The sequence below is a fragment of the Salmo salar genome, chromosome 15 (genome assembly GCF_965601325.2).
Source record: "Salmo salar chromosome 15, fSalSal1, whole genome shotgun sequence".
NCBI classification, from domain to species: Eukaryota; Metazoa; Chordata; class Actinopteri; order Salmoniformes; family Salmonidae; genus Salmo; species Salmo salar.
In genome coordinates, this window is record NC_138305.1 from 108,724,039 (window position 1) to 108,748,776 (window position 24,738).

General features: G+C 45.6%; 1 protein-coding gene across 1 annotated transcript in view; it reads left to right on the forward strand.

Moving 5' to 3' along the window:
• The window catches only part of LOC106572901 (protein-tyrosine kinase 6), a 26,537-nt gene extending 5,858 nt beyond the window's left edge, over positions 1-20,679 (forward strand). The window contains exons 4-8 of the mRNA XM_014147486.2: positions 5,064-5,229; positions 13,979-14,137; positions 15,064-15,245; positions 16,305-16,458; positions 19,989-20,679. Coding sequence (XP_014002961.1) covers positions 5,064-5,229; positions 13,979-14,137; positions 15,064-15,245; positions 16,305-16,458; positions 19,989-20,176 — 849 coding nt within the window. The 3' untranslated portion in view covers positions 20,177-20,679. The remainder of the gene's footprint in view (positions 1-5,063; positions 5,230-13,978; positions 14,138-15,063; positions 15,246-16,304; positions 16,459-19,988) is intronic.
• The last annotated feature ends 4,059 nt before the right edge of the window (positions 20,680-24,738 follow it).

Below are 24,738 nucleotides of genomic sequence, written 5' to 3' on the forward strand. Positions count from 1 at the left end.
CTGTCACTTCTGTCGTATGAAAGAGACCAAGGCGCAGCGTGCGTATCGTTCCACATCTTTATTTCTATGTGAAACGATGCAAGACAGACAATAAATTATGAACAAAAACAACAAACCCGTGACGAAGAGGTGCTTCATGCATAAACTCAAAATAATCTCCCACAAACACTAGCGGGAAAAACAACAACTTAAATATGATCCCCAATTAGAGACAACGATGACCAGCTGCCTCTAATTGGGAATCATACGGAAACCCCAACCTAGAAAAAAGAACCTAGAACACAACATAGAAAATGTAAACTAGACAAAAAACACAACATAGAAAAAACAACCTAGAACACAACATAGAAAATGTAAACTAGACAAAAAACACAACATAGAAAAAAGAAACTAGAACCAAACATAGAAATAAATAAACTAGACAAAACCCCCCAGTCACTCCCTGACCGACTCTACCATAGACAAATACGAGCTCTCTATGGTCAGGACGTGACAGTTCCTTATAATTTTACAATCTGCGTCAAACCATTTTGTCATCTGTGTTCTTTCAATTTCAGTTGTGCTTTTTTTACGGTTTGCCTGCCCCCAGTCACTCCCTGACCGACTCTACCATAGACAAATACGAGCTCTCTATGGTCAGGACGTGACAGTTCCTTATAATTTTACAATCTGCGTCAAACCATTTGTCATCTGTGTTCTTTCAATTTCAGTTGTGCTTTTTTTACGGTTTGCCTGAATATATAGTTGATGTGTTTTACTGCTAGATTGATGCCTTCTTTACTGTGAGTAATGTGGTAGCCAGAAAGTTATGTAAGAGTGTTTGGATTTGTTGGTTCCAGGTTGCTTTCTGGTATTCTTCTGTGCTGTTTTGGGCCCATCTGTATGAATTTCTGATGTTGTACAGCTTACTGGGCTGTGAATGTGTGGTTGTTTCCATGTCTGTTCTTTTGAGGAACAAGGTAATTTGGCTGTGATCAGACAGAGGTGTTAGTGGCTTGACGGTGAATGAGCTGAGAGAGAAGGGGTCAGTGTCTGTAATCATATAGTCTACTGTACTCTGGCCAAGAGGTGAGCAGTAGGTGAATCTCCCCAAAGAGTCCCCCTGTAACCTACCATTGATAAAGTACAGACCCAGGCTTCTACAGAGCTGCAACAGATCACTTCCGTTGTTGTTGACGGTGCTGCCACTGTTGTTTCTATGGGGGAGATTAAGACAGTTAGAAACAGTATGGCCTGTAATAAAGCTGTCCCCTCTTGTGGTCGTTAGATCAGGTAGTGTTCCTGTGTGCGCATTTGTGTCTCCACAGATGAGCACATTTCCCTGGTCCTGGAAATGGCACGTCTCTTCCTCAAGGGTGGGGAAGATCTCCTCTGAGTAATATGGGGATTAGGAGGGGGGGAAATCTTTTTCTTTCAGTACAAGTCATTTTTTTTTCAGTTTTATAACCAAATTTGATATTTACCCATTTTGAGGGGATCAATTAGATTTTGTAGTTGAGATTTGTACCAAATTATCAATCCTCCAGAGTCTCTGCCTCTACTGACAGAGCTGCTTTTCTGTGATGGCACAATTACCTCTCTCACTCTGTCTCACTGTGTCTCTTTCTCTCTCTCTCTCTCTCTCTCTCTCTCTGTCTCTCTGTCTATCTCACTGTGTGTCTCTCTCTCTTTCTCTGTCGCACTGTGTCTCTCTCTCTCTGTCTCTGTCTCGCTGTGTCTCTCTGTCTCACTGTGTTTCTCTCTCTCTCTCTCTCTCTCTCTCTCTCTCTCTCTCTCTCTCTCTCTCTCTGTGTCTCTCTCTCTCTCTCTCTCTCTCTCTCTCTCTCTCTCTCTCTCTGTGTCTCTCTCTCTCTCTCTCTCTCTCTCTCTCTCTGTGTCTCTCTCTCTTTGTCTCACTGTGTGTCTCTGTCTCACTGTGTCTCTGTCTCACTGTGTCTCTCTCTCTGTCTCTCTCTCTCTGTCTCACTGCTTCTCTCTGTCTCTGTCTCTGTCTCATTGTGTCTGTGTTTCTGTCTCACTGTCTCTCTCTCTCTGTCTCTCTATCTCTGTCTTGTCTCACAGAGTCTCTGTCTTTGTCTCACTCTCTGTGTCTCTCTGTCTCTGTCTCACTCTCTGAGTCTCTCTGTGTCTCTCTCTCTCTCTCTGTGTCTCTCTCTCTCTCTCTCTCTCTCTCTCTCTCTCTCTCTCTCTCTCTGTGTCTCTCTCTCTCTCTCTCTCTCTCTGTGTCTCTCTCTCTTTGTCTCACTGTGTGTCTCTGTCTCACTGTGTCTCTGTCTCACTGTGTCTCTCTCTCTGTCTCTCTCTCTCTGTCTCACTGCTTCTCTCTGTCTCTGTCTCTGTCTCATTGTGTCTGTGTTTCTGTCTCACTGTCTCTCTCTCTCTGTCTCTCTATCTCTGTCTTGTCTCACAGAGTCTCTGTCTTTGTCTCACTCTCTGTGTCTCTCTGTCTCTGTCTCACTCTCTGAGTCTCTCTGTGTCTCTCTGTGTCTCTCTGTGTCTCTCTCTCTCTCTCTCTCTCTCTCTGTGTCAAACCCATGTCTTCGATGTGTTTTCATATCTTTCCATTGATTCCACACCAGCCATTACAATGAGCCTGTCCTCCTATATCTCCGCCGACAAGCCTCCTCTGTGCTTTCTCTCTCACACACAGAAAGTTCCCCTCCTTCTCCAACTGTCTCTCTCTGTTTACCTCTCTCTGTTTACCTCTCTCTCTCTCTCTGTTTCTCTCTTTCTACCTCTCTCTCTGTTTACCTCTCTCTGTTTACCTCTCTCTGTTTACCTCTCTCTGTTTACCTCTCTCTCTCTCTCTGTTTACCTCTCTCTGTTTACCTCTCTCTGTTTACCTCTCTCTGTTTACCTCTCTCTCTCTCTGTTTACCTCTCTCTGTTTACCTCTCTCTCTCTCTCTGTTTACCTCTCTCTGTTTACCTCTCTCTCTGTTTACCTCTCTCTGTTTACCTCTCTCTGTTTACCTCTCTCTGTTTACCTCTCTCTCTGTTTCTCTCTTTCTACCTCTCTCTGTTTACCTCTCTCTGTTTACCTCTTTCTACCTCTCTCTGTTTACCTCTCTCTGTTTACCTCTCTCTCTGTTTCTCTCTCTCTGTTTCTCTCTTTCTACCTCTCTCTCTGTTTCTCTCTCTCTGTTTCTCTCTTTCTACCTCTCTCTCTGTTTACCTCTCTCTGTTTACCTCTCTCTCTGTTTCTCTCTCTCTGTTTACCTCTCTCTCTCTCTCTGTTTACCTCTCTCTGTTTACCTCTCTCTCTCTCTCTGTTTACCTCTCTCTGTTTACCTCTCTCTCTGTTTACCTCTCTCTGTTTACCTCTCTCTGTTTACCTCTCTCTGTTTACCTCTCTCTCTGTTTCTCTCTCTCTGTTTACCTCTCTCTGTTTACCTCTCTCTGTTTACCTCTCTCTCTCTCTCTGTTTACCTCTCTCTGTTTACCTCTCTCTGTTTACCTCTCTCTGTTTACCTCTCTCTCTCTCTCTGTTTACCTCTCTCTGTTTACCTCTCTCTCTCTCTGTTTACCTCTCTCTCTCGCTCTGTGTTTACCTCTCTCTCTGTTTACCTCTCTCTCTCTCTGTTTACCTCTCTCTCTGTTTCTCTCTTTCTACCTCTCTCTGTTTACCTCTCTCTGTTTACCTCTCTCTGTTTACCTCTCTCTGTTTACCTCTCTCTCTGTTTCTCTCTCTCTGTTTACCTCTCTCTGTTTACCTCTCTCTCTCTCTGTTTACCTCTCTCTCTGTTTCTCTCTTTCTACCTCTCTCTGTTTACCTCTCTCTGTTTACCTCTCTCTCTGTTTCTCTCTCTCTGTTTACATCTTTCTACCTCTCTCTGTTTACCTCTCTCTGTTTACCTCTCTCTCTGTTTCTCTCTCTCTGTTTCTCTCTTTCTACCTCTCTCTCTGTTTCTCTCTCTCTGTTTCTCTCTTTCTACCTCTCTCTCTGTTTACCTCTCTCTGTTTACCTCTCTCTCTGTTTCTCTCTCTCTGTTTACCTCTCTCTCTCTCTCTGTTTACCTCTCTCTGTTTACCTCTCTCTCTCTCTCTGTTTACCTCTCTCTGTTTACCTCTCTCTCTGTTTACCTCTCTCTGTTTACCTCTCTCTGTTTACCTCTCTCTGTTTACCTCTCTCTCTGTTTCTCTCTCTCTGTTTACCTCTCTCTGTTTACCTCTCTCTGTTTACCTCTCTCTGTTTACCTCTCTCTCTCTCTCTGTTTACCTCTCTCTGTTTACCTCTCTCTGTTTACCTCTCTCTGTTTACCTCTCTCTCTCTCTCTGTTTACCTCTCTCTGTTTACCTCTCTCTCTCTCTCTGTTTACCTCTCTCTCTCGCTCTGTGTTTACCTCTCTCTCTGTTTACCTCTCTCTCTCTCTGTTTACCTCTCTCTCTGTTTCTCTCTTTCTACCTCTCTCTGTTTACCTCTCTCTGTTTACCTCTCTCTGTTTACCTCTCTCTGTTTACCTCTCTCTCTGTTTCTCTCTCTCTGTTTACCTCTCTCTGTTTACCTCTCTCTCTCTCTGTTTACCTCTCTCTCTGTTTCTCTCTTTCTACCTCTCTCTGTTTACCTCTCTCTGTTTACCTCTCTCTCTGTTTCTCTCTCTCTGTTTACCTCTTTCTACCTCTCTCTGTTTACCTCTCTCTGTTTACCTCTCTCTCTGTTTCTCTCTCTCTGTTTCTCTCTTTCTACCTCTCTCTCTGTTTCTCTCTCTCTGTTTCTCTCTTTCTACCTCTCTCTCTGTTTACCTCTCTCTGTTTACCTCTCTCTCTGTTTCTCTCTCTCTGTTTACCTCTTTCTACCTCTCTCTGTTTACCTCTCTCTGTTTACCTCTCTCTGTTTACCTCTCTCTCTCTCTGTTTCTCTCTTTCTACCTCTCTCTCCCTCTCTTTCTACCAAGGAAAAAGGAGGAAGTGTACTCTGTGGCTGAACAGGCCACTCCGTGGTTAGGCAATGACACAGCTGTGTGCGTGTGTGTGTGTGTGTGTGTGTGTGTGTGTGTGTGTGTGTGTGTGTGTGTGTGTGTGTGTGTGTTAATGAGACACATTTAACACATTCTCTCCTCCCCAGAAAGAGCCAGTGCCCCAGGACCTATCTCACTCCACAGTGGATGAGTGGGAGCTCCCCAAGGAGGAGTTCACCCTGGGAGAGCAGCTGGGCAGCGGGTTTTTTGCTGACGTTCACCGGGGCAAGTGGAAGAACAGCATCAACGTGGCCATCAAGATTCTCAAGAACGGTACAGAACACTTACAGATTCACAGAATCACAAGGCTGCACCTGAAATGCCACCATCTTAATTCAATTATTGGAATGTATTTTATAAAGCCCTTTTAACATCAGTAGTTGTCACAGAGTGCTTTACAGACACCCAGTCTTAACCCTGAAGAGCATTTTAGAGGCAGAAGCACAGTGGGAAAACTCCCTGCACAGTGTATTACTCCCTGGACAGTGTATTACTCATTGGGACAGTGTATTACTCATTGGGACAGTGTATTACTCATTGGGACAGTGTATTACTCATTGGGACAGTGTAATTATTCATTGGGACAGTGTATTACTCCCTGGACAGTGTATTACTCATTGGGACAGTGTATTACTCCCTGGACAGTGTATTACTCATTGGGACAGTGTGTTACTCCCTGGACAGTGTATTACTCTTTGGGACAGTGTATTACTCACTGGACAGTGTAGTACTCCCTGGACAGTGTATTACTCATTGGGACAGTGTATTACTCCCTGGACAGTGTATTACTCATTGGGACAGTGTATTACTCATTGGGACAGTGTATTACTCCCTGGACAGTGTATTACTCCCTGGACAGTGTATTACTCATTGGGACAGTGTATTACTCCCTGGACAGTGTATTACTCATTGGGACAGTGTATTACTCATTGGGACAGTGTATTACTCACTGGACAGTGTATTACTCCCTGGACAGTGTATTACTCATTGGGACAGTGTATTACTCATTGGGACAGTGTGTTACTCACTGGACAGTGTATTACTCATTGGGACAGTGTATTACTCCCTGGACAGTGTATTACTCATTGGGACAGTGTATTACTCCCTGGACAGTGTATTACTCATTGGGACAGTGTATTACTCCCTGGACAGTGTATTACTCATTGGGACAGTGTATTACTCCCTGGACAGTGTATTACTCCCTGGACAGTGTATTACTCATTGGGACAGTGTATTACTCCCTGGACAGTGTATTACTCTTTGGGACAGTGTATTACTCACTGGACAGTGTAGTACTCCCTGGACAGTGTATTACTCATTGGGACAGTGTGTTACTCCCTGGACAGTGTATTACTCATTGGGACAGTGTGTTACTCCCTGGACAGTGTATTACTCATTGGGACAGTGTATTACTCATTGGGACAGTGTATTACTCATTGGGACAGTGTATTACTCATTGGGACAGTGTATTACTCATTGGGACAGTGTATTACTCCCTGGACAGTGTATTACTCCCTGGACAGTGTATTACTCATTGGGACAGTGTATTACTCATTGGGACAGTGTATTACTCACTGGACTGTGTATTACTCCCTGGACAGTGTATTACTCATTGGGACAGTGTATTACTCATTGGGACAGTGTATTAACTCCCAAAACAGTGTATTACTCCCTGGGCAGTGTATTACTCATTGGGACAGTGTATTACTCACTGGACAGTGTATTACTCCCTGGACAGTGTATTACTCATTGGGACAGTGTATTACTCCCGCGACAGTGTATTACTCATTGGGACAGTGTATTACTCCCTGGACAGTGTATTACTCATTGGGACAGTGTATTACTCACTGGACAGTGTATTACTCCCTGGACAGTGTATTACTCCCTGGACAGTGTATTACTCATTGGGACAGTGTTTACTCCCTGGACAGTGTATTACTCATTGGGACAGTGTATTACTCCCTGGACAGTGTATTACTCCCTGGACAGTGTATTACTCCCTGGACAGTGTATTACTCCCTGGACAGTGTATTACTCATTGGGACAGTGTATTACTCATTGGGACAGTGTATTACTCCCTGGACAGTGTATTACTCCCTGGACAGTGTATTACTCATTGGGACAGTGTATTACTCATTGGGACAGTGTATTACTCCCTGGACAGTGTATTACTCATTGGGACAGTGTATTACTCATTGGGACAGTGTATTACTCCCTGGACAGTGTATTACTCATTGGGACAGTGTATTACTCATTGGGACAGTGTATTACTCCCTGGACAGTGTATTACTCACTGGACAGTGTATTACTCCCTGGACAGTGTATTACTCATTGGGACAGTGTATTACTCCCTGGACAGTGTATTACTCATTGGACAGTGTATTACTCACTGGACAGTGTATTACTCATTGGGACAGTGTATTACTCATTGGGACAGTGTATTACTCCCTGGACAGTGTATTACTCATTGGGACAGTGTATTACTCCCTGGACAGTGTATTACTCATTGGGACAGTGTATTACTCCCTGGACAGTGTATTACTCCCTGGACAGTGTATTACTCCCTGGACAGTGTATTACTCATTGGGACAGTGTATTACTCCCTGGACAGTGTATTACTCATTGGGACAGTGTATTACTCCCCGGACAGTGTATTACTCATTGGGACAGTGTGTTACTCCCTGGACAGTGTATTACTCCCTGGACAGTGTATTACTCATTGGGACAGTGTATTACCCCCTGGACAGTGTATTACTCATTGGGACAGTGTATTACTCCCTGGACAGTGTATTACTCCCTGGGCAGTGTATTACTCATTGGGACAGTGTATTACTCATTGGGACAGTGTATTACTCCCTGGACAGTGTATTACTCCCTGGACAGTGTATTACTCATTGGGACAGTGTGTTACTCATTGGGACAGTGTATTACTCCCTGGACAGTGTATTACTCATTGGGACAGTGTATTACCCCCTGGACAGTGTATTACTCATTGGGACAGTGTATTACTCATTGGACAGTGTAGTACTCCCAGGACAGTGTATTACTCATTGGACAGTGTATTACTCCCTGGACAGTGTATTACTCCCTGGACAGTGTAGTACTCCCAGGACAGTGTATTACTCCCTGGACAGTGTATTACTCATTGGGACAGTGTATTTACTCATTGGGACAGTGTATTACTCATTGGACAGTGTAGTACTCCCAGGACAGTGTATTACTCCCTGGACAGTGTATTACTTTTAGACAGAACCTTACACAGCTCTGGCCAAACGTGACACACTATGGAATAAGGTGCCATTTTGGATTTGCCCCCTAGTGTGGTTGTGTTGATTGTGATCGTCATGATCATTTGACTGTACTACGAAAGCTGTTCAATATGGATTCTGAGCATTAGATCATTTACAGGGAGAGAGCATGTTAGTTCCTCCAATGGGAATCCTCCTCTTTGTTTGCTGTGAGATCAGCTGTTCTGAGGACCAGCCAAACAACAGCCAAGCAGTCAGGTAGTTTGTGCATTTATCCCAGATGCCCACAAATACCAATCATCCTTTACTGACTACAGAAAAGATGGTCAAGTTTGTTTGACCATTATATCTAAATAGAATCATGACTCATGTTACAGTAGAAAGGCACTCCAATTCACATACTCCCCCAACAGATCCACAGATGATGCAATCTCTATTGCACTCCACACTGCCCCTTTCCCACCTGGATGAAAGGAACACCTATGTGAGAATGCTCTTCACATTGACGACAGCTTAGCGTTAAACACCATAGTGCGCTCAAAGCTCATCACTAAGCTAAGGACCCTGGGACTAAACACCTCCCTCTGCAACTGGATCCTGGACTTCCTGACGGGCCGTCCCCCAGGTGGTTAAGGGTAGGTAACAACACATCCGCCACGCTGATCCTCAACACAGGGACCCCTCAGGGGTGTGTGCTTAGTCCCCTCCTGTACTCCCTGTTCACCCACGACTGCGTGGCCAAATATGACTCCAACGCCATCATTAAGTTTGCCGAGGACACAATGGTGGTAGGCCTGATCACCGACCAAGATGAGACAGCCTATAGGGAGGAGGTCAGAGACCTGGCAGTGTGGTGCCAGGACAACAACCTCTGTCTCAATGTGAGCAAGACTAAGGAGATGATTGTGGACTACAGGAAAAGGAGGGCCGAGCACGCCCCCATTCACATCGACTGGGCTGTAGTAGAGAAGGTTGAGAGTTTCAAGTTCCTTGGTGTCCACATCACCAACAAACTAACATGGTCCAAACACACCAAGACAGTCGTGAAGAGGGCACGACAACGCCTATTCTCCCTCAGGAAACTGAAAAGATTTGGCATGGGTCCCCAGATCTTCAAAAAGTTCTACAGCTGCACCATCGAGAGCATTCTGATGGGTTGCATCAGCGCCTGGTATGGCAACTGCTCGGCCTCCGACCGCAAAGCCCTACAGAGGGTAGTGCGTACGGCCCAGTACATCACCGGGGCCACGCTTCCTGCCATCCAGGACCTATATACCAGGTGGTGTCAGAGGAAGGCCCTAAAAATTGTTAAAGACTCCAGCCACCCCAGTCATAGACTGTTCTCTCTGCTACCGCACGGCAAGCTGTACCGGAGCGCCAAGTCAAGGTCCAAAACGCTCCTTAACAGCTTCTACCCCCAAGCTAATCAAATTGCTACCCGGACTATTTCATTGACCCACCCTTTTCTTTACACTGCTGCATAGTCACTTTACCCCCTACCTATATGTGCATATTACCTCAATTACCTTGACTAACCTGTTCCCCCGCATATTGACTCGGTACCGGTAAATCCTATATATAGCCTCGTTATTGTTATTTTATTGTGTTACTTTTAGTAAATATTTTAACTCTTATTTTATTTTAAAATGCATTGTTGGTTTTAAGGGTTTGTAAGTAAGCATTTCACTGTAAGGTCTACACATGTCGAATTCGGCGCATGTGACAAATAACATTTGATTTGTTTTAACATTTCCTTCATGCCAGAAGTAAATGACAAATCACCTGACAGTGTGTGTGTGTGTGTATGTGTGTGTCAAAAATTCCCTCATTCTTTTCTTACGCAAACTCCATTGTCAGAGAAACATTTTTGCATTTCCTGTCTTATGTGAATCCTGGCGGTGGTGTGTCTCGTCCCAGCCCCAGCCTTAGGGCCTTAGGGTTCTGTGTTCCGTGGTGACATCTGATACACACATCGTAACCAAAACAACCTATAGTTATCAGTCTTACTGTTAGAGACTGCTCAGTGGACAGGAGGACTGTGGGGTGGACTGTTATCAGTCTTACTGTTAGAGACTGCTCAGTGGACAGGAGGACTGTGGGGTGGACTGTTATCAGTCTTACTGTTAGAGACTGCTCAGTGGACAGGAGGACTGTGGGGTGGACTGTTATCAGTCTTACTGTTAGAGACTGCTCAGTGGACAGGAGGACTGTGGGGTGGACTGTTATCAGTCTTACTGTTAGAGACTGCTCAGTGGACAGGAGGACTGTGGGGTGGAATGTTATCAGTCTTACTGTTAGAGACTGCTCAGTGGACAGGAGGACTGTGGGGTGGACTGTTATCAGTCTTACTGTTAGAGACTGCTCAGTGGACAGGAGGACTGGAATGTTATCAGTCTTACTGTTAGAGACTGCTCAGTGGACAGGAGGACTGTGGGGTGGACTGTTATCAGTCTTACTGTTAGAGACTGCTCAGTGGACAGGAGGACTGTGGGGTGGACTGTTATCAGTCTTACTGTTAGAGACTGCTCAGTGGACAGGAGGACTGTGGGGTGGACTGTTATCAGTCTTACTGTTAGAGACTGCTCAGTGGACAGGAGGACTGTGGGGTGGAATGTTATCAGTCTTACTGTTAGAGACTGCTCAGTGGACAGGAGGACTGTGGGGTGGAATGTTATCAGTCTTACTGTTAGAGACTGCTCAGTGGACAGGAGGACTGTGGGGTGGAATGTTATCAGTCTTACTGTTAGAGACTGCTCAGTGGACAGGAGGACTGTGGGGTAGAATGTTATCAGTCTTACTGTTAGAGACTGCTCAGTGGACAGGAGGACTGTGGGGTAGAATGTTATCAGTCTTACTGTTAGAGACTGCTCAGTGGACAGGAGGACTGTGGGGTGGAATGTTATCAGTCTTACTGTTAGAGACTGCTCAGTGGACAGGAGGACTGTGGGGTAGAATGTTATCAGTCTTACTGTTAGAGACTGCTCAGTGGACAGGAGGACTGTGGGGTGGACTGTTATCAGTCTTACTGTTAGAGACTGCTCAGTGGACAGGAGGACTGTGGGGTAGAATGTTATCAGTCTTACTGTTAGAGACTGCTCAGTGGACAGGAGGACTGTGGGATGGAATGTTATCAGTCTTACTGTTAGAGACTGCTCAGTGGACAGGAGGACTGTGGGGTAGAATGTTATCAGTCTTACTGTTAGAGACTGCTCAGTGGACAGGAGGACTGTGGGGTGGACTGTTATCAGTCTTACTGTTAGAGACTGCTCAGTGGACAGGAGGACTGTGGGGTGGACTGTTATCAGTCTTACTGTTAGAGACTGCTCAGTGGACAGGAGGACGTGGGGGACTGTTATCAGTCTTACTGTTAGAGACTGCTCAGTGGACAGGAGGACTGGAATGTTATCAGTCTGTCAACTCTCTGTGTGTATTCTTTCATTGTATTGGCAACTACGTAACTATGGCTTGTGAACGATAGTCTATGATACAGGTGTTGGCTACAGCGCATACAATATATTACAGGACAGGACAGGACAGGGCAGGACAGGACAGGACCAGTCTAGAAAGGTCCCTGAAATAGTTTCAACATGATACATAGCCTCTGCTCCCAGACTTCCTCATCCAACAGTGGATTGGCAAACAAGTCCATCCCTTTACCGAGTCCATCCCTTTACCGTGTCCATCCCTTTACCGTGTCCATCCCTTTACCGTGTCCATCCCTTTACCGTGTCCATCCCTTTACCGTGTCCATCCCTTTACCGTGTCCATCCCTTTACCGTGTCCATCCCTTTACCGTGTCCATCCCTTTACCGTGTCCATCCCTTTACCGTGTCCATCCCTTTACCGTGTCCATCCCTTTACCGTGTCCATCCCTTTACCGTGTCCATCCCTTTACCGTGTCCATCCCTTTACCGTGTCCATCCCTTTACCGTGTCCATCCCTTTACCGTGTCCATCCCTTTACCGTGTCCATCCCTTTACCGTGTCCATCCCTTTACCGTGTCCATCCCTTTACCGTGTCCATCCCTTTACCGTGTCCATCCCTTTACTGTGTCCATCCCTTTACTGTGTCCATCCCTTTACCGTGTCCATCCCTTTACCGTGTCCATCCCTTTACCGTGTCCATCCCTTTACCGTGTCCATCCCTTTACTGTGTCCATCCCTTTACCGTGTCCATCCCTTTACCGTGTCCATCCCTTTACCGTGTCCATCTGTGCTTGTGATTGGTTAAGTTAATGACCCATTACTGATGCCCCTATCCACCAAGACACACTTACACACATAAACATCCCCACCCTCACCCCTACCTTCACCCCCACACTCTCACCCTCACCCTACCATCACCCCCACCCTCACCCTTACCCTCACCCCCCTCCTACCATCACCCCTACCTTCACCCCCACACCTACCCTCACCCTTACCCTCACCCTCACCCCTACCTTCACCCCCACCCTCACCCCTACCTTCACCCCCACCCTTACCCTCACCCTACCATCACCCCTACCTTCACCCCCACCCTTACCCTCACCCCTACCTTCACCCTCACCCCCACCCTCACCCCTCACCCCTACCTTCACCCTCACCCCTACCTTCACCCTCACCCCCACCCTCACCCTACCTTCACCCTCACCCTCACCCTTCCCACCCTCACCCTACCATCACCCTTACCTTCACCCCCACCCTCACCCCTGCCCTCACCCTCACCTTCACCCTCCCACCCTCACCTCACCCTCACCTCACCCTTCACCTCACCCTTACCCTCACCTCTCACCCTCACCCCTCACCCTCACCTTACCTTACCACCTCACCCTTACCCTCACCCTTACCCTCACCCTTACCCTCAACCCACCATCACCCTACCCTTACCTTCACCCTCACCCTCACCCTCACCTTCACCCTTACCTTCACCCTCACCCTCACCCTCACCCTCACCCTTACCCTCACCTTCACCCTTACCCCCACCTTCACCCTCACCCTTACCCTCCCCACCCTTACCCTCCACCCTCACCCTCACCCGTACCCCCACCCTCACCCTCACCCTTACCCCCACCCTTACCCCCACCCATACCCTCACCCTACCATCACCCGTACCCCCACCCTCACCCTTACCCCCACCCTTACCCCCACCCTTACCCTCACCCTAGGGTCCTCACCCTACCTTACCCCCAGGGTCCCTACCTTACCCCCAGGGTCCTCACCCTACTATCACCCTTACCCCCACTCTCATCCTTACCCTCACCCTTACTCCCACCCTTACCCTCACCCGACCATCACCCTTACCCCCACCCTCATCCTTACCTTCACCCTTAACTTCACCCTCAACCTCACCCTTACCCTCACCTTTACCCTCACCCTTACCCTCACCCTTACCTTCACCCTCAACCTCACCCTTACCCTCACCTTTACCCTCACCCTTACCCTCACCCTTACCTTCACCCTTAACTTCACCCTCAACCTCACCCTTACCCTCACCCTTACCTTCACCCTCAACCTCACCCTTACCCTCACCTTTACCCTCACCCTTACCCTCACCCTTACCTTCACCCTCAACCTCACCCTTACCCTCACCTTTACCCTCACCCTTACCTTCACCCTCACCCTTACTTTCACCCTTACCTTCACCCTCAACCTCACCCTTATTCTTACCCTCACCCTCACCTTCACCCCTACCCTCACCCTCACCTGCACCCTCACTCTCACTCTCACTCTCACCCTTAACTTCACCCTCACCCCACCTTCACCCTCACCTTCAGCCTCACCCTCATCTCTTTTCAGACTCGTTGAACGACCATGAGTTCCAGTGTGAGGTGCAGATCCTGAAGAAGCTGAGACACAGACACCTGATCTCCCTGTTCGCCGTCTGCACCTCCTCATCCCCCTACTACATCATCACTGAACTCATGGAGAAGGGAAACCTGTTGAGCTTCCTCAGAGGTTAGTCAGTCAGTCCTCCAGTCAGTCCTCCAGTCAGTCCTCCAGCCAGTCCTCCAATCAGTCCTCCAGCCAGTCCTCCAGCCAGTCCTCCAGTCAGTCCTCCAGCCAGTCCTCCAATCAGTCCTCCAGCCAGTCCTCCAGCCAGTCCTCCAGTCAGTCCTCCAATCAGTCCTCCAGCCAGTCCTCCAATCAGTCCTCCAGCCAGTCCTCCAGCCAGTCCTCCAATCAGTCCTCCAGTCAGTCCTCCAATCAGTCCTCCAGTCAGTCCTCCAGCCAGTCTTTCAATCAGTCCTCCAGCCAGTCCTCCAGCCAGTCCTCCAGTCAGTCCTCCAGCCAGTCCTCCAGTCAGTCCTCCAATCAGTCCTCCAGTCAGTCCTCCAATCAGTCCTCCAGTCAGTCCTCCAGCCAGTCTTTCAATCAGTCCTCCAGCCAGTCCTCCAGCCAGTCCTCCAGTCAGTCCTCCAGCCAGTATTTCAATCAGTCCTCCAGTCAGTCCTCCAGCCAGTCCTCCAGTCAGTCCTCCAGCCAGTCCTCCAGCCAGTATTTCAATCAGTCCTCCAGTCAGTCCTCCAGCCAGTCCTCCAGCCAGTATTTCAATCAGTCCTCCAGCCAGTCCTCCAATCAGTCCTCCAGCCAGTCCTCCAGCCAGTCCTCTAGCCAGTCCTCCAGCCAGTCCTCCAGCACACCACAATGTGTCTCTATGACTCTGAAACAGGCCCTTACTGTACATACAATGATCTTTCTGATAGACATTTTTGAAAGTGGCCTCAAACATATATTTTTTTCTCAACAGTCAAAACGAAAGTATTTTAACTGAGTACCTGCTTAAACATGTAATACAAGTGTAATGTACCCCCCTTCAGCCACATTTTCAGATAATCTGTCCCAGAGGTCCATAGTTCTGACCAATCAGTCTCTCTCTCCAGGTTCAGAGGGTTCTCTGCTGGACCTGGTGTCTTTGGCGGACATGGCAGCCCAGGTGGCTGATGGGATGGCGTATCTGGAGCAGCAGAACAGTATCCATAGAGACCTGGCGGCCCGAAACGTCCTGGTGGGAGAGAACTATATCTGCAAGGTGGCCGACTTTGGACTGGCCAGGATCATCAAGGTTGGTATAATCTTTAGTGAACAGACGCTTGTAACATAGGATGGTATCGTAGCGTCTCTCAGCAGACTGAGGGATGCGATGACTAACAAGGTAGGTACTAATAACTGGAGAACTACACCTGCAAGGTGGCTGACTTTGGACTGGCCAGAATTATGAAGGTTACTAGGTTCCCAGCAAACAACAAACATTCCCTCACCTTTAGAGAACGTTCATTAGGTCATTACTCGGACTGGCCAGAATCATGAAGGTTACTAGGGTCCCAGCAAACAACAAACATTCCCTCACCTTTAGAGAACGTTCATTATGTCATTACTCGGACTGGCTAGAATCATGAAGGTTACTAGGTTCCCAGCAAACAACAAACATTCCCTCACCTTTAGAGAACGTTCATTACGTCATTACTCGGACTGGCCAGAATCATGAAGGTTACTAGGTTCCCAGCAAACAACAAACATTCCCTCACCTTTAGAGAACGTTCATTAGGTCATTACTCGGACTGGCCAGAATCATCCAGGTCAGCAGGGATAAACCTGGGGTGATGGTATGTGTTTGCGTTTGTGCCGTGATTGAGTGGACGTTGGGTTTTCCCAATCCCAACTGGTACTGTTAACAACTAGGATAGACAGCTTTCTACTAAGCATACAGCTATACCTGGACATGGCAAGGATATAATCTGGGATGTTTCCTTTGTGTCTGTGTGTCTCATTTGTGTCATGATGATTGGTCCTTGGGTTTTCCCAATTCCAACTGTGTACCGTTAAGAACTAGGATAGACAACATTCTCCAAAGCATTTTACAAGAAATTAAAGCTCAGTGCAATTTAGTTTGAAGTAATTGTATTCAGCACCAGCAAATTTGTTTTGATTGAACATGGTTTATATTGTTAAAATATACCCAGAATTTGTACAAATATTTTTCAACCACATTACTTTGCCAGTGGTCAGCAGTTTGCTGTTTACAAAGAATATGTTTTCCCCTCTTCCTCCTTTCCCCCCAATATATTTGTATTAATAATTTGCAGTATTTTTCCATCCTCGTTGGGTTTCTCTCCATCCTCAGGAGCCCTTCTACGTGTCCGAGGACAAAAAGATCCCCTACAAATGGAGTTCCCCGGAGGCCATCAGCCACGGACGTTTCTCCAACAAGTCAGATGTCTGGTCCTTTGGGGTTCTGCTCTACGAGATACTAACCTATGGTGGGATTCCATACCCAGGTATGTCATGTCTCACCTAACCCAATGGTTTGGTTGTAACCCTGAACTAGCTCACCTGATCCAGAGCTTGATGATTAGTTGACAAGTTGAATCACGTACTAGTTCTGGAAAATATGAAATATATAGAGCGCCTGAGGGTTTCTGAGGAGAGGATTGAAAGCCCCTGATCTAACCAGTATACAGGCCATGCCTCTGACTAGCTGTGTGGTATTAATCCTTACTTCTATTATAAACAGTAGGCCTGAAGACCAGGAGATAATTGCCTTAGGCTAAGTCTACACGTGCAGCCCAATTCTGATCTTTTATCCACTCATTTATCTTTTGACGAATGACATCAGATCTATTCACATCAGCTATTTTTCAGAGCTCATCTGATTGGTCAAAATACCAATTAGTGAGAAAAAAAAGATCAGAATTCGGCTGCCTGTCTAAACACAGCCTACATTTCTTCCTTCTAGGGAGTGTTTCCTGGCTGCTGTGCTCTCACTTCTGCTTTGCTTTGCTCTTTGGGTTTACAGTGAAGCTTGTAGTTCTACAGTGTACACCAGGGCTGCCCAACCCTCTTCCTGGAGATCTAGCGTCCTGTGGGTTTTCAGTCCAACCCTCTTCCTGGAGATCTACCGTCCTGTGGGTTTTCAGTCCAACCCTAATTTAACACACCTGGTTCTACGTATTAGCTGCTCAACAAGACCTTAACTAGCTGAATCAGAACTGCTAAATTAGGGTTGGACTGAAAACCTACAGGACAGTAGATCTCCAGGAAGAGGTTTGGGCAGCCCTGGTGTACATAGTGTAGAGTGCATTCGGAAAGTATTCAGACCCCTTGACTTTTTCCACATTTTGTTACGTTACAACCTTATTCTAAAACTGATTTAAAAAAAAATATTTTTGCAAATGTAAAAAACATTCTATATCATTTACATAACTATTCAGACCTTTTACTCAGTACTTTGTTGAAGCACCTTTGGCAACGATTACAGCCTCAAGTCTTCTTGGGTATGACGCTACAAAGGTTGGCACACCTGTATTTGGGGAGTTTCTCCCATTCTTCTCTGCAGATCCTCTCAAGCTCTGTCAGGTTGAATGGGGAGCGTTGCTGCACAGATATTTTCAGGACTTTCCAGAGATATTTGATCAGGTTCAATTCCGGGCTCTGTCTGGGCCGCTCAAGGACATTCAGAGACTTGTACTGAAGCCACTCCTGCGTTGTCTTGGCTGTGTGCTTAGGGTTGTCGTCCTGTTGGAAAGTGAACCTTCGCCCCAGTCTGAGGTCCTGAGCGCTCTGGAGCAGGTTTTCATCCAGGATCTCTCTGTGTAACAACCGTCGTTAGGAATGGACCAAGGCGCAGCGGGAATGTGGATACTCATGATATTGATGAAAAAACAAGTAAAGTATCCACTGGAAAACCAAACAAAACAATACTCACGACGGCAACAGTGTGACAGGCTAAACAAGCAGTGACCACAAACAACTACCCACAACCCCAAAGAAAAACACACACCACTATATAAGACTCCCAATCAAAGGCAACTCAACACACCTGCCTTCAATTGGGAGTCTAATCACCAACACAAACCCCTTAACATACAAAAAACCTGCCACATCCTGACCCAAAACTGATACCATACCTCCCTCTGCTGGTCAGGACGTGACACTCTGTACTTTGCTCCGTTCATATTTCCCTCGATCCGGACTAGTCTCCCAGTCTCTGCCGCTGAAAAACATCCCCACAGCATGATGCTGCCACCACCATGCTTCCCTGTAGGGATGGTGCCAGGTTTCCTCCAGACGTGACGCTTGGCATTCATTTGACCAGAGAATCTTGTTTCTCATGGTCCGAGAGTCTTTAGATGCCTTTTGGCAAACTCCAAGCGGGCTGTCGTGTGCCTTTTACTGAGGAGTGGCTTCTGTCTGGCCACTAACATAAAGGCCTGACTGGTGGAGTGCTACATATGAGAACCTTCCAGAAAGACAACCATCTATCTCCACAAAGGAACTCTGGAGCTCTGTCAGAGTGACCATCGGGTTCTTGGTCACCGCCCTGACTAAGGCCCTTCTCCCCCGATTGCTCAGTTTGGCCGGGTGGCCACCTCTAGGAAGTATATCGGTGGTTCCAAACTTCTTCCATTTAAGAATGATGGAAGCCACTGTGTTCTTGGGGACCTTCATTGCTGCAGAATGTTTTTGGTGCCCTTCCTCAGATCTGTGCCTCAACACAATCCTGTCTTAGAGCTCTACAGACAATTCCTCCAACCTGATAGCTTGGTTTCCGCTCTGCCATGCACTGTCATCTGTGAGACCTTATATAAACAGGTCTGTGCCTTTCCAAATTATGTCAAATAAATTGAATTTACCGCAGGTGGATTCCAGTCATCTCAAGGATGATCAATGGAAACAGGATGCACCTGAGCTCAATTTAGAGTCTCATAGCAAAGGGTCTGAATACTTACTTAAATAAGGTATTTCAGTTTTTATTTATTTATTTAAAAAATTCTAAATGACCTGTTTTTGCTTTGGCATGATGGGAAGGGGAAAAGGGAAGGGGTCTGAACACTTCCTGAATTCGCTGTACCTCATGTGGATTTGTGTTCTCTCAGCTTCTACATGTGTTGTCTGTATATCCTGTTCATTGTCTCTCTGTATATCCTGTTTATCGTCTTACTGTGTATCCTGTTTATCGTCTCTCTGTATATCCTGTTTATTGTCTCTGCATATCCTGTTTATTGTCTCTCTGCGTAGCCTGTTTTTTGTCTCTCTGCATATCCTGCTTATTGTCTCTCTGCATATCCTGCTTATTGTCTCTCTGCATATCCTGCTTATTGTCTCTGCATATCCTGCTTATTGTCTCTCTGCATATCCTGCTTATTGTCTCTGAATATCCTGCTTATTGTCTCTGCATATCCTGCTTATTGTCTCTGCATATCCTGTTTATTGTCTCTCTGCGTAGCCTGTTGTCTCTCTGCCCTGCGTCTCTGCATATCCTGCTTATTGTCTCTCTGCATATCCTGCTTATTGTCTCTGTATATCCTGCTTATTGTCTCTCTGCATATCCTGCTTATTGTCTCTCTGCATATCCTGCTTGTTGTCGCTCTGCATATCCTGTTTGTTGTCTCTCTGCATATCCTGTTTGTTGTCTCTCTGCATATCCTGCTTGTTGTCTCTCTGCATATCCTGCTTATTGTCTCTCTGCATATCCTGCTTGTTGTCTCTCTGCATATCCTGTTTGTTGTCTCTGCATATCCTGTTTGTTGTCTCTCTGCATATCCTGCTTGTTGTCTCTCTGCATATCCTGCTTGTTGTCTCTCTGCATATCCTGTTTGTTGTCTCTCTGCATATCCTGTTTGTTGTCTCTCTGCATATCCTGTTTAGTCAAATTCCTGTACATGCAAATGTACTTGGCAAATAAGGTGATTCTGATTAGGCCTGGGTTACTGTTATACCACTTTTTTTGACAACTAGTGATGTAAAAAGGGCGTAAGAAATAAATGTGATTGATTGATTGATCGTATGGCCTTTCTCTGTGATCCAGGCTACAACAACAACGAGGTATACCGTCAGATCATCGCTGGCTACAGGATGCCAGCTCCAGAGAAATGTCCAAACTTCCTCTACAAACTCATGTTGGCCTGTTGGAGTGACAACCCTGCAGACAGACCGGACTTCAAGGAGCTCAGGAGCAAACTGGAGAACATCAACCGTTATGAGCTGGAACAATGAGCCTGAACCATAGAAATGGACAGTCATCAGTGTTTAGAAATAACCTTTATTTTTTTTATTTTTTTGCATGGACATTGCCATTCACTTCCACCATTTTAAAGTAGTCAACTGGGTGGGACATCCTATGGGTTAAGGACAGTGGAGGCTTCTGAGGGGGAGGACGGCTCATAATAATGTCTGGAACGGCGCAAATGGAATGGCATCAAACCATGTGTTTTATGTATTTGATACCATTCCACCTATTCCACTCCAGTCATTACCACGAGCCTGTCCTCCCCAATTAAGGTGCCACCAACCTCCTGTGATTAAGGATCACATGATTCCATTCAGGTCATCAGGAAGGATCAGCCAATGAATTATACTTGAGATAAAACATTCTATAAACTGCAGGTGGCAGTAAATCACCAACTTTGGCTTTTCTATTGTTGTTAAGTCAGGACCAGCTTCTCCCTGGCATGGAACACTTTGTTTCGATTGTAATAAATATACACTAAAGGATAATATCTCTGACTTTCAAATCATTATTTTACTTGTCAACTTTTTTTTTCTCCATTTGTAACGTACCTGTATCGTACCTGTATCGTACCTGTATCGTACCTGTAGCGTACCTGTAGCGTACCTGTATCGTACCTGTAGCGTACCTGTAGCGTACCTGTAGCGTACCTGTATCGTACCTGTAGCGTACCTGTAGCGTACCTGTATCGTACCTGTATCGTACCTGTAGCGTACCTGTAGCGTACCTGTATCGTACCTGTAGCGTACCTGTAGCGTACCTGTAGCGTACCTGTAACGTACCTGTAGCGTACCTGTAGCGTACCTGTAGCGTACCTGTATCGTACCTGTAACGTACCTGTAGCGTACCTGTAGCGTACCTGTATCGTACCTGTAACGTACCTGTATCGTACCTGTAGCGTACCTGTAGCGTACCTGTATCGTACCTGTAACGTACCTGTAGCGTACCTGTCGCGTACCTGTATCGTACCTGTATCGTACCTGTAGCGTACCTGTAACGTACCTGTAGCGTACCTGTATCGTACCTGTAACGTACCTGTATCGTACCTGTAGCGTACCTGTAGCGTACCTGTATCGTACCTGTAACGTACCTGTAGCGTACCTGTAGCGTACCTGTATCGTACCTGTAACGTACCTGTAGCGTACCTGTCACGTACCTGTATCGTACCTGTAACGTACCTGTAGCGTACCTGTAGCGTACCTGTAACGTACCTGTAACGTACCTGTATCGTACCTGTAGCGTACCTGTAACGTACCTGTATCGTACCTGTAGCGTACCTGTAGCGTACCTGTATCGTACCTGTAGCGTACCTGTATCGTACCTGTAGCGTACCTGTAGCGTACCTGTATCGTACCTGTAGCGTACCTGTATCGTACCTGTAACGTACCTGTAACGTACCTGTAGCGTACCTGTATCGTACCTGTAGCGTACCTGTAGCGTACCTGTATCGTACCTGTAGCGTACCTGTATCGTACCTGTAACGTACCTGTAACGTACCTGTAACGTACCTGTAGCGTACCTGTATCGTACCTGTAGCGTACCTGTAGCGTACCTGTATCGTACCTGTAGCGTACCTGTATCATACCTGTAACGTACCTGTAGCGTACCTGTATCGTACCTGTAGCGTACCTGTAGCGTACCTGTATCCTACCTGTAGCGTACCTGTAACGTACCTGTAACGTACCTGTAGCGTACCTGTAGCGTACCTGTATCGTACCTGTAGCGTACCTGTAGCGTACCTGTATCGTACCTGTAGCGTACCTGTATCGTACCTGTAACGTACCTGTAACGTACCTGTAACGTACCTGTAGCGTACCTGTATCCTTATGTTGTTTCAGCTTGTACAGTAAGTCTACATATACTGCTTTTAATCTATGATTCATAATAATGTTTGCTAATACTACAAATACAGGTGTCTCCTCAGGGTTATACATTCACCACTGAACACACATAAAACAAATTAACCCTTCTACAACAGGGCCGTTTTTACATCCTGTATAGTCAGTCTTCACTGGAGGGAGGGAGGGAGGGAGGGAGGGAGGGAGGGAGGGAGGGAGGGAGGGAGGGAGGGTGGACTGATAAAATTGATCAGGTTAGGGCTCTCTTTGGCTAGGCTGGTTCCAGATCTGTTTGTTACCAGTTAGCCTGGTCCCAGATCTGTTTGTTGCCAGTAAGCCTGGTCCCAGATCTGTTTGTTGCCAGTTAGCCTGGTCCCAGATCTGTTTGTTACCAGTTAGCCTGGTCCCAGATCTGTTTGTTGCCAGTTAGCCTGGTCCCAGATCTGTTTGTTGCCAGTTAGCCTGGTCCCAGACCTGTTTGTTGCCAGTTAGCCTGGTCCCAGACCTGTTTGTTGCTAGTTAGCCTGGTCCCAGATCTGTTTGTTGCCAGTTAGCCTGGTCCCAGACCTGTTTGTTGCCAGTTAGCCTGGTCCCAGACCTGTTTGTTGCTAGTTAGCCTGGTCCCTGATCTAATGTCTCTTTCTATAGACTGGTCCCAGATCTGTTTTTGCTCTAGTCAACTCTGTCATTGTGAAGACAATATCCATTAGGAGTTGTTCAGAGAGCAGCAACAGACTGGCACACAGTCTATATCCCAAATGGGACTCTATTCCTTATTTAGTACACTACTTTTGACCAATGGGGGTGGAGGGGATTCCGACCCGATTTAAGCGCGTGGAAACGGAACGTAATTTCATTTTTTTAATGGACTTTTTCCTCTCTACCCGTACTCTGACCTTGAACTGAAGCATGAGAATAGCATGTCATTCACCCGCTGTTCGTTTGGGGCAGAGGTCTGTCTGAAGTTACACCACATTTTTTATTATTTTATTTATCCTTTATTTAACCTAGGTCAAGTCAGTTAAGAACAAATTCTTATTTACAATGACGGCCTAGGAACGGTGAGTTAACTTCCTTTTTCAGGGGCCGAATGACAGATTTTTACCTTGTCAGCTCGGGGATTCGATCCAGCAACCTTTCAGTTACTAGTCCAACGCTCTAACCACTAGGATACCTTGACTTAATTCCCTCATAATTCCACCACTTGGACCAAGTGGAACAACTTCTACAGCATATTTCCTGATAGAAATTACACCATTCTCCACACACTGTAATTTACAAATTGAGAAGAGCTATTGATAAAACCTAGGTGAATGAGTAAACCATTAGGATAAGGGGGTTGTAAATATAAATGACAATTGTTTAAGATCTATTTGACCTTATGATCGCTGGAGACAAATGTGAAACCAGTCATATGGCAGCAAACTGAAGCAGATCATGTTTTTTTAAAATATGTATTGTGTTAAATATTAGCCACTACCGTCATTTATACCCACATATATTTCTAACTGTCACTTTAGTGTTAGTTTCCTGACATTTATAACTGTAACTTTAGTGTTAGTTTCCTGACATTTATAACTATAACTTTAGTGTTAGTTTCCTCACATTTATAACTGTCTCTTTAGTGTTAGTTTCCTCACATTTATAACTGTCTCTTTAGTGTTAGTTTCCTCACATTTATAACTGTCACTTTAGTGTTAGTTTCCTCACATTTATAACTGTCTCTTTAGTGTTAGTTTCCTCACATTTATAACTGTCTCTTTAGTGTTAGTTTCCTCACATTTATAACTGTCTCTTTAGTGTTAGTTTCCTCACATTTATAACTGTCTCTTTAGTGTTAGTTTCCTCACATTTATAACTGTCTCTTTAGTGTTAGTTTCCTCACATTTATAACTTTAGTATTAGTTTCCTCACATTTATAACTGTCTCTTTAGTGTTAGTTTCCTCACATTTATAACTGTCTCTTTAGTGTTAGTTTCCTCACATTTATAACTTTAGTATTAGTTTCCTCACATTTATAACTGTCTCTTTAGTGTTAGTTTCCTCACATTTATAACTGTCTCTTTAGCGTTAGTTTCCTCACATTTATAACTGTCTCTTTAGTGTTAGTTTCCTCACATTTATAACTGTCTCTTTAGTGTTAGTTTCCTCACATTTATAACTTTAGTGTTAGTTTCCTCACATTTATAACTGTCTCTTTAGTGTTAGTTTCCTCACATTTATAACTGTCTCTTTAGTGTTAGTTTCCTCACATTTATAACTGTCTCTTTAGTGTTAGTTTCCTTACATTTATAACTTTAGTGTTAGTTTCCTCACATTTATAACTGTCACTTTAGTGTTAGTTTCCTCACATTTATAACTTTAGTGTTAGTCTCCTTACATTTATAACTGTCTCTTTAGTGTTAGTTTCCTCACATTTATAACTGTCACTTTAGTGTTAGTTTCCTCACATTTATAACTGTCACTTTAGTGTTAGTTTCCTCACATTTATAACTGTCACTTTAGTGTTAGTTTCCTCACATTTATAACTTTAGTGTTAGTTTCCTCACATTTATAACTGTCACTTTAGTGTTAGTTTCCTCACATTTATAACTTTAGTGTTAGTTTCCTCACATTTATAACTGTCACTTTAGTGTTAGTTTCCTCACATTTATAACTGTCTCTTTAGTGTTAGTTTCCTTACATTTATAACTGTCTCTTTAGTGTTAGTT